At 42.7% G+C, this 13,731-nt stretch overlaps 1 protein-coding gene across 1 annotated transcript in view; it reads left to right on the top strand.

Annotated features, from left to right (window-relative positions):
- Positions 1-6,300: 6,300 nt before the first annotated feature.
- myo16 (myosin XVI) overlaps positions 6,301-13,731 on the top strand; it is a 36,973-nt gene continuing 29,542 nt past the window's right edge. Inside the window, exons 1-2 of the mRNA XM_029459391.1 lie at positions 6,301-6,739; positions 10,565-10,834. Of these exons, the coding sequence (XP_029315251.1) occupies positions 6,712-6,739; positions 10,565-10,834 (298 nt within the window). The 5' untranslated portion in view covers positions 6,301-6,711. The remainder of the gene's footprint in view (positions 6,740-10,564; positions 10,835-13,731) is intronic.

Here is a 13,731-nt window from a genome sequence, read left to right as displayed (position 1 = left end):
TCACATACACAGCTGGTATCTTAGGGAACATTGCTACTTGAACTTGGGCAGCTGTGAGCGTAGCATGGTAACATAAGCAGAATGGTGATGTGGGGTAGGAGTTAGACCCAACTGTGCCCGCGTCTGTTAGCTCACTGTGAGTCACTAATACAGTGTGTCAGGCAGTGGTCATGGTTTTCACTCTTACTCAGGCGAGAACACAACAAGGCAAAAGGAGGACGCCGCCTCTGAGTGCCGCTTTAGTTGGGAGCTTCTCACATGCAGGTCTGCGTTGCTCTTTTGTTTGTCTGGTTATTGATTGTCTCTCGCTGAAGCTTGCAGCCATCCTTTATGTTCCCATGTTGTCCATTGTGCCAGCTGCTTGGAGCTGGGAGTTAGGGGATAGGGTAGTAAAGGAGAGACAAAAGCAGAGAGAGAGATTCTCAGTTTCAAGGATTTTGGGGTTGATGATTGGAGGGGAGGTGATTTATAGGGAACGTAGCAGAAACGTAATTATAGGCAGAAAGTGAGGCATCCAGCGCAATAACGTGTGAGCGGAGAGAAACTGCCTCATAAATTATGTATTATTTTAGCTCTCTATGTCTCACTGCCTCGTACTATACTAATTTACTTAATTTCTCTGTCTAATTGTCCTGGCTGACAGATTTTTCACTTTACTCCCCCTCGCTCATGATTCCATTATGTCATTTTCTTTCTCCGATATAGATACAGATAATAAAATGAACATGTCCGCCATTGTTCTATTTGTAGCAATCTACCGACTTGAAGTCGCTTCAGATGTTACCTCTCCGTCCTTCCAGCTGCTCATTCTTGACCTGTGAAATTACAGACATCCAAGATTTCCTTGGCTGCTGCATAGTAACAGCTAATATATGCCGCAATGTAGGATTAGACAATAAAGTTATGACATACTATAAGTATGAATCTGCCACCTGATCACTGTGTTAGGATCTAGCAGAGCTAGCAGGGGGAATTATGATCAACTACTCGTCTGTTTTTCGTAGTCCTACGGTTCTTTGGCAACCATTCAATGGGAGTTCATCCTTTTTCTCTCGATTGGCAGTTTGTATGACACTCTTCAAAGGTGAGATAATTACAGTTGTAAATGATGTGTCTTTTCACCACTTGTGAGTGTGTATTCAGCAGACATCTGCCTGACAGTGAGCTTTGGTTGTTGCTAAGTGCACACATGTATAACACGACCGGAGCTGAATGACAGACCGATGATGGGCCTGGCACACGTGACGGGCAGGCTGTTCCAAAGCAGATTGCCTGTCTTGTCACACCTGGTGGATGAAGTTCAGAAAGAAGGATTATTATGAAGATTTCCATTTTGCAATGAGCCTTAATCGTCAAGGCTTGGCATCGTTTGATATTTCTCAATACTCTTGGCAGTATTATGCATGAGTTTTTACTCTTTTAATACTTTTTTCAACCAAATACTTTTTTATTCTAAGAAAAAAAGCCCAAATACTGAAATGTTGATTATTGTCTTAACACAAAGAGCCATCCATAAATGTTGTCTGAATAAAATATGGTCTCAATGTTTACAATTAGGAACTACCTGATCAAATAATAAGTTAACAAGAGTACAAAGGTAAGGGTAAGATTGAGCATAGTGACATTTTGCAGCAATAGGATTCACAAGTATCATTTGTTTGAATTCTTTCTATTTAAAGCAAATGGCGTGAAGGGGGCATGCCTTGTGTCAGGCCCATAAAGCAGATTTATGAGGAATAAATGTGTCATTCTGTAGCGATGCCTGTTCGATCAGTGGCTGTGAGCTGTTGAAAGCAACACTTGGCTTGTTACAACTGTCTGCGATTCAGCCACGCCAGCAAAACTAAATCTCCTTTGTACAGATGGCTGGTTTTTAAACGGATGCCATTCTTACCTTCATCTGTCCACTGGTTGTCCAACATGTTTCACCACTATTGCATTTAATATGTGTTCCCGCTAATGCCACTGACTCAACACTGTGACAGGTTGATTCCCTCTCTTGATTTATAAGGAGGCAGTTGTTTGTTCTCCATACGCACTTGAAAGACTAATATTGTGTCAAGGCTCGTTGTAGTTTGAGTCCGTCTCGTTACAAATGGTCATTAACTGAAAAATGCAACTTTAGTAAACCATCTATATGGATTTGGGCTTAAAGCTCTTTTGATTCCGTTGAGTTTCTTGGTCCACTGCAGCATCATGCAGAGAAGCATTTACCGGTAAATCCTCCATGTGCAAAAAACAATCCACCTTGGAATTGACCAATATAACTGCTCGGCTATTAACTAGTATTATGAATATTAAATAGTAATCCCTACTGTTCAGTTTAAAAGTGGTCCGAGCTGCTTTTTTGGAGGAAAACATGGTAGGATTACAATATAATCCAGCCTAAAGGGTGATATGATTATAAACAGATTTCACAAAGAGGCTTGTGCACTTCTTTTTCTATATGCTGTTTTAACTCTACAAGGAGAAAGCCATGCATATGAAAGATCAGTCAGTCTGTTCTACTTGAAAGTCATCTTCTTTGTAATTCTTGTTCCTGCTGTCCTCTGGTAGATTCCATGTCTGTGTGTGTGCTAGAATTATTATATGTGTGTGCACATTATAGTATCCGGAATCCTTCCCAATTTAATGAAGTTGCCAGTTTGTGCTCTGCTGTGCATTAAATTCACTGAATCATCTGAAGCAAAAACATATAAATAAGTGAAATATTTCAACGCAATACATATGTATGTATGTATGTATGTATGTATGTACACACTTGCACTTGTAAAACACTGCCTAGGAACAGGATGGAAGGACCTTCTAATCTTGTGTAACAACCAGGTGGTGAAACAGCTGGTGCAAAACTACATCAGCAAGTCACTTCCAAAACCTCGACAGCATGATCAGCACCATACAGCAGGCAGAGGTCCAATCTGGTTTAACCAAACACACATTGGATTGAATACTGTACATATCATAGCTCACTTTAGCAGTTAAACAGACTACCACTTCAGTTCCATTTGGTCATAAATATTTGAAATCTTATATTTAGTTCTTGCTCGTTTTCATCTCTCCCATCCTCTGTAGCTAGCAAATATCCACAAGGGTGTAACTCATCGTGCAGACGGCCTGTCAACACCCAGCCTTGTTAATGCTTGGCTGCTCACTATAATACCTAGTCATCCCATATTCTAACATATGTTTCAACTAATCCTCCAAAACAACAATCATGTGGCTAAAAAGATGTGGTGAAACAAATGCTGACAACATAATAATAATTTATGAGTCTTCTAAGTCTGAATATACCCAGCTCAGGTGTAAAAGATAATAGGGTCTGAGACGACTCACGACGTACGTTACTGTGCTGTAATGGTTTTAGTGCATTGCCTGAGAATGTGCCCTACAGTTCCATTTTCCAATTTGGTAAAACTTGTAAATATAGAAAATCTCACATAAAGAAATAAACTATGGACCATTTCAGAGTGTTTCGTCAGTAACACAATTAAGAAAAAACAACAACCGTGCAATTGGCAATGTAACAATAAAACCCAATGTAGTGACAAAAACACAAGCTGTCACCACAAATGAACAACCACAGCACGGTGTACCGCATCAGATTTTGAAACATACACATAGTCAAATATAAAATTGTGGAAAACAACATGATGCAATATACTGTATATTGTGCCCCTTAAGTTCACATTAACAAGAGATTGTAATCACATCGTTTTACGGTGCAGGTGCAGGTGCAGGTGCAGGTGCAGGTGCAGGTGCACATATTGCAGCCGGTAGACAAGGTCTTTATTTGCAAGGCAACATCGAGCAATCCATAATACATGCAACTCCTATTCAAACATTTTTAATTTGGCTGATTAAAATCAAAAAATATTTATTTGTGTAAATATCTCACATTTGATGAATAATTAATCCAAAGAAATCTCTTTTCATATAAAATGCATCGCGCCGAAACTTTCCAAGTGCCTTTGGCTTTGCCGTAATTGGGAACATTTCCTGCATCAAACATCCCACATTATTAGCATCAGTCTTCATATGCGCATATGCACACACTTCGTGGTGGTAATCATAGAAATCATTGTGGTAACACAGTTGTAGTATTGTCTGACGCCTGGGGGTGGTGATGACAGAATGACTGCTGTGTCAAAGAAAATGAAATTTGTCATCTCCTGTGGGACAGAAGCTGTTAAAAATGAGAGTTTGTCATTGCTGTATGGAAGGAGGGAGGCACGATCTCCACACCGCATTTGCTCCGAGCTACCATTCACAGCATCAATTCTCATACAAACATGCACAGATGTATATTTTTGCACATGTCTAGATACTGTAATGGCATACATGTGTCTTTCAAAAAACAGTTTTTACCAGTAATGGCTGTCATGTACAATCATTCTATTCTCTCTAGTATCTATCTCCATTGTCTTCCCTCTCTGTGTGCCTCACAGTTTAGATGATTAGACCTAATTGTAGCTGTAGAGAAGTAAAAAATAATTAGAACGAGACTACTACCCATTATCCTGTCGCTGTTACACCAGAGATAACTTGCCTTCTAGCGGGTTGTCTCACATCGAGACCTTGTTTTACCTTTCGTCCCAGTGCTCTAGCACATCGCCGCTCCTCTGATACAGCTGATACATTTCTATCGCTGCAGGCACAGATTGTGCATGAGCCATTAATGCCCCACGACATTCAGATGAAAAACCATGACATTTTCTTGTCAGATCTACTGGTGTGAGGTCTGGATGTCACAGGTAAAGTGTTAATGGGGATGTCATTGTGTTATCCCTCACCAAAAACACTAAACTATCCGGCTGGTGTCTGTTTGTCTATGTATGTGTCTATGGTGTTCACTGTTTCGCAATGATTTATTTAGTAGTCCGTAAGGGGAATCTTTGCAAGTATTTGGACTCAGCATGCACACACACACACACACACACACACACACACACGCACACGCAATCCTGGCATCTGATTTTACTCAGGTAGATGTTGGAGTAGTCGTGTCTTGCCGAAGATGCAGCGCGTCGCTTCTGTGACCTGATTTCCTATGACAGGAATTACTCGAGCATTCAGTCTGACGCACACATACACACACATCCATCACCCCGTCTCTGCCTTCCTCTCGCTCCCTTTCAAGCTTGCTCTGCTGCTCCTCTCCGTTCCAATACCTTCACAAACCTCACCTGCTTCTCACATCCTTTTATCTCTTCTCAACGTGCCCATGTTTGACAGCAATGGGAGATAAAAGCTCAACCCCCCCCCCCCTCAGAAAATGCCGCATGCTACATAACCTGCAGATGTGTGAGCGCCATGGCACAGATTTCTAAAATGTGTGTCACAATCCTGCTTTAGTTGCACAACGCACCCCTTGTGTGTGTGTGTGTGTGTGTGTGTGTGTGTGTCTGTGTGTCTGCGGTCCTCTTTGTGATCTCACTTTATCTTCTTCTCTCTTTCTCTTTAGTCTGCTGTTCTTCACAGCTTCTCTCTCCTCTTTCTTTCTCTCTCCTCCTCTCTTGTTCATCCTCTTCTTCTCACCCTCCACATGCAAATCCTAATTTGAATGCAAAGCTTTAGAATTCATATATGCACATTAGCCTTAAAGCACAAAGTCAGACATTGCCCTACTGACACTGCAATCACATAGTGTATGTTGCGTCACTTTGCGCTGTGTGTGTTGGAGCGTGATAAACGCATGATGGTGTGTGTGTGTGCGTGTGTGTGTGTGTGTGTTAATGTGCGGATCTCAAGCCCTACCATTCTACTACAACTATAGTTGTCTGTGGTATATTTGTGGCCAGTTTAAGACCGTTGATGAGCACTTAACCTGTCAGCGCACCAAAAGACGCACTGCAGCAGCTTCTCTTTCTCTCTTTAGCTGTCCTTCTATCCAATTTAACGCTCCCTCTCTCTCCCTGTCTCTTGCCATCTCTCGCTTATTTTCTTTCTCTTGCTCCCCCTGCTGTAGCTGCATTTCCTCTATGTTCCCTTCCTATCTCTATCCTTCTGTTTTCTCCAATGGCCTCTCTTGCGCTCATTCTTAATCTCTCTCTGTGTATAGGGAGGCACAATTAATTCCACTGCCTCTTTTTTCTCTCCTTTTGGCTGAGAAGGTAGAGGATAGTCCAAAGAGGTGTGCATCCTTATGAATCATTGCATATGTGTGATAGACGGAGACTGGAAGGGGGGTGTGTTAGGAGGTGAAGAGCATTGCGTCATTGGGGGTGTGTTGAGCAGGAGGTGGGCCAAGCCGGCTGTCAGTCAGTGACGCGAGTGGAGCACGTGCGTCGGTCATGGCTGGGAAGACGCTGTGCGGCGGTTATCTGGCTGTAGGCGAGGAGAGCTAGAAACAGCCGCAGCTCCCTTTGCCGACGGGTTGATCGAGGGAGTGAATGTCTGTGTGAGTGTGAGAGTGTGTGTGTGAGTGTGTGTGTATGTGTGTGTGTGTGTGTGAGAGTTTGGGTCTGTGCAAATGTAGATGCTGCATGGGCTGCAACCAGAGCTGCTGCTGTTGCTGCTGGTGAATAATGCAGACAGGGGAACGGAGTTTGGATAGCATGCGGGGAGATTAATAATGCATCCTGCCGGGTTACATTAGTTAGTTTTGCTGGAACCTGTAGCTGTCTACTGTCTGCTGTCTGCCTGCCTGCTTGACTTACTGACTCCCCGCCTACCTTTCTGCCTGACTGGCGGACTGTCTGACTTAGTCTGAAAATGTCTCACTACCATTTCATCAAATGCTGTAAGTAGCCATTCACCATCTCTTTCTTTGCATGCAAGTGTGTGTGTGTGTGTGTGTGTGTGTGTGTGTGTGTGTGTGTGTGTGTGTGTGTGTGTGTGTGTGTGTGTGTGTTGTATCAGCGCTTACTATATATGCAGGGTGTCAAGTACTGTATGAGTTTACATGCTGAGGAATTCTGCTCACCAGCTGCCCACACAGCAGCACAATCTAAACTTCAAATGTGTCCCTGTGTGTGTCCCTGTGTGTGTCCCTGAGTGTGTCCCTGAGTGTGTCCCTGAGTGTGTCCGTGAGTGTGTCCCTGTGTGTCCCTGTGTGTGTCACTGTGTGTGTGTGCAGTAAGTGGGAGTGTGAGCTTGCTGCAGAGAGCTGCTGCAGATGTGTGAAGTTGACCGGTGAATGCGGCAGGTACTGGCAGAGGGAAAGAAAGATGAAATCGAGCCACAAAGATTCATAACACAGTGACAGACTGAGAGAGGAGAGAAAGTCGATTCAGAGAGAGAAGGACAGACGGAGGGAAACTGAGGGTGACTTAGAGGAGCGTTGTAGAGAGGAGAGGGAAAGGCAGGATTGGGAAATGGAAAAGATGTGAGGATAGGATGAGTGACATATGAAGAATTCAGCCAGACTTACGGAGGAATGATGCTAATATTTGAGGGGAGATGGCAAGGAAGGAAAGAGAGAGGCAGAAAAAAATAAAAGGAGAAAATAGTGAATTATATCATAGAGGTGATGCATACTGTCATAGTACATATAGTCATACAAGTCTTTCCTTGACTCTTAGAACACTACCTGTCTCATACCCAAATCTCTACCCTACTGCATACATCTATCTATAGCCTGCACGTTTATGGTGTCTGCAGTTTGCAGCCTGTGTGTGTGTGTTCGTGCACATCTTTGTGCACTATTTTCTAATTTACGAGCTCCTGCAGTGCTGTCAGTGTTATTAGCTGGAGCCTGTATGGGATGTTCCACATTCAATCAATAACTGATAGCCTGGTGATGGCATGGCGGCAGAAGAAGCAACTACTCTCTGTCTGTCTCTCTCTGTCTCTCTCTCTGTCTCCCTCTCCCTCTATCTCCCTCTCTCTCTCTCTCTCTCTCTCTCTCTCCCCCTCTGTTTCTTTCTTTCTGTCTCTCCGCTCATTTCATCTCTCTCAGATTCATTCAGCCCTGTTTCCCATTAGACTCAGCTCTTCTGTTCTTTCCTTCTCTCATTCACATTTCATTGGTCCGTTCAGAGCCATTCATCACACCATCGCAAACAATTATTTTTGTATGACTATTCAGAGCAGGCATTGTCATAGTTTTTGCAATTGTGGAAAATTAAGTAAAAATGATGTGTGTTTTCATCAGCTAGGTTAATGCAATTGAACATACAGTTTTCATTAGAAGAATGGAAATTGAGGGCAAATTCGTATTGATCTGTGCTGTCAGTGCTGTCCATATTTAATGTTTTCATCTACAAGCGTAAGACGGAGAAATGCTCCTGGGAATTTTCTAAAACATCACCCGATAATGTTTATATGAACAACAAATTCAGCCACATAACATACAGCAACACACAGCAGGTTATGGCAAGTCATGAGGGATAGCACAACATTTAGTGCCATGTGTGAACTACTGTGCAGTTCAAGTGAATCTTTTAGCACACTGAGCATACATCATTATTTATTTAGAGAAGTGCATTTGAATCACTTAATGTTAATTTTCCGTCGGGGTGTTCAGCAGTTCTTGATGAAAGCATTTTTTTTTTATCTAATGGAAATTCATCTTCTACATACTTTATATACCTCAAATTCTTCTGAGTGAGTCACGTCTGTATCAACATGCCCACGATATGTGACGTCTGTCATGGGCAGTGAGTTTATGGGTTGATGTGACTGCAGCCTTGAATGCCTGTTTAGTAGATGATACATATATCATTGACAAAGAAGTGTGAAGGATAGGCCACAACAAGGAGGAGATGACAGTCACAAAGTCATAGCAGAGAGGGAGACATGTAGTTCTCCATAATTACATTGTGTGTGTGGTAAAAACCGACAGAGCTAGTGTGCTTTATGCATGTTTAAGCTTGTACATATAGCCTAAACCTCCAGGAGTGGTGACGAGTTCTGCTTTTGATGTTCTGCGCTGTAGCCCTGCAGTGAGCTTATACGGGTCTTTTATGGACACGGTCTGAACACACACCACAACAGCTACTGCAAGCCACATTTCAAAGTGGGCTGACTGGAAGAGAAGGCGAGAAGGGAAATATGTGAGAGCAGAAGAAAAAAGGAGGCAATAACGAAAGCCGAACTGTGGAGAGATGGAGTGGCATGATATTTGAAAAGGCAGTAGTTTGAGTGTGTTTTTGTGTTTGTATGCGTGTTCTTAAAATAAAATACAGTCGAAGCAGACACCTGGCATGAACAGTATAATAATGACCCCCTTTGTCTGGAACCTGAATACAAAATAACCTTTTTACATGTCTAACCAGAGCAGATGGCACTGTGTGTGTGTGTGTGTGTGTGTGTGTGTGTGTGTGTGTGTGTGTGTGTGTGTGTGTGTGTGTGTGTGTGTGTGTGTGTGTGTGTGTGTGTGTGTGTGTGTGTGTGTGTGTGTGTGTGTGTGTGTGTGTGTTTATAAGTGGCAAACTGGGTTGGAGGGGGCAGGTGTTTGAATAAATGTAAAGGTGTGAGAGCTCCATTAGTCTGCCTGGATGCCTTTGTTTCTATCCGATATGGATCTAGTACAAAGACACCTCAGGACCCTGAGACCCAGGACCCTGTAAAGTTGACACAAAGCAGCAACAGTCCTCCAATGGCCAGTCAAGGCCATACTTCTATTGTAGTGCTGCTTTTCACTGGGTTGTGGGAAAGATGGGGACAACATGTAGTTCTTCAAAACTGTCGCACTAACAATAAGACATAGAGAACCACTTTAGATCAATGGAGAGACAAAGATGCTCCGAGGGAGGGATACTTAAAACAAAAAGGTTCCAAAAGAACAAGAGCAAAAAAGTTGAGAGAAGGAATGAGATATAGCGACATCATTGGCCAAATATGGATGAGTTGGCGAGTCAGAAAGAAAAACACACTATCTCTACAAAGACATCCTCCTCCTCATATGTTACTTGTCTCCTGGGGTGGCTGTGACCCGAATTTGTCAAATTATCAATGCTATCGATGCCAGATTGATGCAGTTTTACTTGAAATCTTGTGTAAAATGTTGAATGTGTGTCTCTCTTGAATTTTACCTGCGCGCACACACTCTGTGAATACCATTGCGAGCCCATCTACTGCACAAACACTGTACATCCTAATCATCCTAGCAGACTATAATAGGTTTAGCATCTGCCTGAGATCTGCTTGGCTGAGTTCCACTGAGAGGCAGAGAGATTATGTGGAGTCAGGAGAATCACTGGGACAGGAGAGACGACACATGAAATGCTGTGACGCTTCTCTCAACTCACCCCACGGCAAAACAGACACAGCAAATATCCTTTACAGTAAATATGCTAAATGACTGCCCACACACAGCTGCAGACACAGACATGCAACGCATACATGCATGCACACAAAGCAGGAACACGTTTTAACACAGTTTGGAGAATAAACCGACAGCGTAAGCATGTTTTGTCACTTTGATACGATCTCTGGAGTAAATACTATGGACTGCAGTGTTTTCACTGATTCACCAGATGGTCTTCCTCACTTTTTGGATGGACGGCCTGCCACCAGAGCTGGAGTGAAAATAGATAATGCATGAAGACATTAGTTTTGCCTTTTAGTTTTCCTACACTAAACATCATTATCATTATCTTGCTCTTTCCCCTTTTCTCCCTAGGTTGTTTCCAGCTATGTAATGTCTTTCGTCAGAACATGGAGATAGACCAGTGTCTGCTGGAGTCTCTCCCCATTGGCCAGCGCCAGCGGCTGGTCAGGAGAATGCGCTGTGACCAAATAAGGGCGTACTACGAGAGGGAAAAGAGCCTTCAGCGCCAGCAAGGTGGAGTCAAGGCTCGAGCCCCGGCCGCCAACCGCAAGAAGCGCCGCGTCCGCTTCGGCCTCGCCGATGTCGTACAGGATGCGATCATTCGCCATGACGACAAAGAAGGTGTGTATGCCAGCGCAAATATGAGAAGGTCTGTTTCTGGTTGAGTGACATGGTAGTGGTGTGTGTGTGGATTTGTGCACAGTAAACATTCGAAGGTGACACACACACACACACACACACACACACACACACACACACACACACACACACACACACACACACACACACACATATAATAATGCCCTCTGTTGAGAGTAAAACAGTGAGTCCACAGAATGGCAGTCACTTTGGACTCAAAAGTCTGCACTGTTCAGTGGCAGTGACAAGGGTGTTTGAAATATTCTAACAAATGCCAAAGGTAACACGAGAACATAATGACACAGTGTTTGCTGGAGCTGGCTGTAAAACAAAGTAATGCTTCAAAACTAATATTAGCCTGTTGAAATATTAGCTCAGGGACAATGAACACTGAGCATGTTTTCAATGATCATCAATTTTGTTTTCTAAAAATGGAGATGACATTGAAGAATAATATAGTCAAAATACATGCACTAGAGCTATAACTTTATCCCCCTTCAATTGGGCAAAGCAAGAGAGTTTTCCTCAGGAACGCATAAAATCATATCTCCTGCTGCCTGCTTGTCTCCCAGCAATGACGCACTCAAATACTCAGGCTGTTTTTGTAAGATCAGATACTATTCAAGAGGTCCTCACACTCAAAAGGCCCTTCATTCTTTTGTCTAACATCACTGTCTTTTTTTAATTTATTATTTTTTACTATGTCACTCATTTGCCAGTCGTTTACCCAGCTGTCCGGGTGTATCTGTGTCAGTCCTACCAGCAGTCTTTGCAGGTCACTGTGTTAATCTCTGCTCTCTGGCTGCCAATGAGGTTCATCTGGGGTCTGTGGGAGCAGCTGGTGTGCCATTACAACAGCCAGACTGAAACCAGGGTTCCTTGGCTTGCCATGAATCAGATCTGCTACCTCTCTGCCTAATGCCTACCTACCAACCAGGCACGTACGCATTGCTATGGGAAGGTCAGCGGTCTCCTCATGAGTGACACATTCACTTCTTACACACTCCTTAAGTCAAGGCACGTCTTGAAAGCTTTATGATCCATTTATGTTACCCTGTGTTACCTTGCCTTGTTCTTGTAGTGTCTCTCTCATCATGAGACCTTGTGGATCCGTCCAAACCACTTCGTGGTAACACTTAAGAATCAGCATTTGCTGCATCTTGACAAAGGTTCTCGAGCATTCCCCTCGGGTCCTGGTGAGCTGAGTGCTAACAGTTTTTCTCACCGTTGCTGCTTAAGTTGACTCCCTTTTTGTACAGAGTGATAGGATTTGCCTCAGGCTTGGACTTTCCCCAGAGTAATGTGAGAACATTTCTGAATCTTTTCCCCTTACTACAGAAGTATTTTAAGAAAAAAGATAAATTGTGTAAACACACTCGTTGCTGTGAGAGCCCAGGGGTTAATCTGGTGGGTAGGGGTAAACGAGTAAGAGATTTGTATTTGACAATGCCAAGATACCCCAGTCTTAGTCTTGCGGGCGGCTGTGGCTCAGGAGGTAGAGTTGTTGTTGTAGAGCAGGTTGTCCACCGGTTGGAGGATCGGTGGTTTGATCCCCAGCCCGTGTCGAAGCAACTATGAATGTGTATGAATGGTTATCACTACTGAAGAGCTGATGTGCACCTTTTATGTTAGCCTCTGACTGTATGAATGTGTGTGAATGGGTGAATGCCGACATGTGTTGTAAAGCGCTTTGAGTGATCGCAAAGATTGGAAAAGCGCTATATAAATGCAGTCCATTTACCATTCATCTTAGACCTCATCATAAATATTAAACAGGATACTGAGTGCTGACTTCCTCTTCATGATACAGGTAGTTATATCTGTATCAGATATGACTATCAGAATATAATGGTGATTTCTTGATTATTTTATGCTTTCAGCATTTTTGTTAAAGGGATCTAGAGATGAAACATCGTAATAGGCTAACAAAAAATGAACGCCGTGTTAGCTGATAGACAATGATGTCATCGCTGTTATCTTAAATGAACTGTGCTCTTCTCAGTTTGATTTTTTTTTTCAGTTCTCAGAACCGTGTCCTCCAGATTCTGATGATTAGTGAAACATTGAAAACATTATTTTCTTATCGGTTTTATTTTACAGGAAATAAGATGAAGGAGAAGGAGATAAAGAGAAGCAGGGTGGAGAACAAAGGAATGGTTGACTATGATGGGAAACATTGGAAAGACAAAGAAATGTATAGGCAGCAGAAAAGAAGCATCAGGTTAAAGAGGATATTGTAATGTTAAGGATAAAACACAGCCCTATAGTTACATAGGAGTAATACTATATACCTCATCTCCATTCCCCATTCCTATCTGTCATATGCAAACATCTGGCTCACTTGCGTTTTTGACATTTGGTGAAATTGCTTTTCCCAAACCAATCTTTTCACTTCATCAAAGAAAGACACGGAAGTGGAACGGGAGCAGCTGTTGCCTTGTAGCCAAGGAACTTACATTCTATTTTTATTATGTCTTTGCCTTTGAACAAAATTATGATATTAAATATGACATTTTGAAGTCTGTGGTTTTCACTGTGATGACGATTCCTGGCAAAACACAATGTGAGACGCATCAATGATTTACAAACGCTCAAGAAAGGTAAACAACAATTCAGGTACATTTTAAGAAGACATTTTAGTAAGAGTCTAAGTGGACTGTCACGTCACATCATCTGGGAAGTACATGTGATGCCATATTTATGGTCTGAAAACCCGTCTTGTAACAACTTTACAAGTTAGAAACCAACAGCACATGTCCTATCCATACGACTGCTCGAGTGTGGCAGCCAGATTGAATTTGCATCCCGATTCCTCCTGATACATTTATCACGTTTTAGACGGTTAAGAAATTCAAACTAAGGCCGTATCTTAAAGACGA

The sequence above is a fragment of the Cottoperca gobio genome, chromosome 21, assembly GCF_900634415.1.
Source record: "Cottoperca gobio chromosome 21, fCotGob3.1, whole genome shotgun sequence".
Lineage (NCBI taxonomy): Eukaryota > Metazoa > Chordata > Actinopteri > Perciformes > Bovichtidae > Cottoperca > Cottoperca gobio.
Note: the sequence above shows the minus strand (reverse complement) of the source record. Positions and strands in the feature narration are given on the sequence as shown.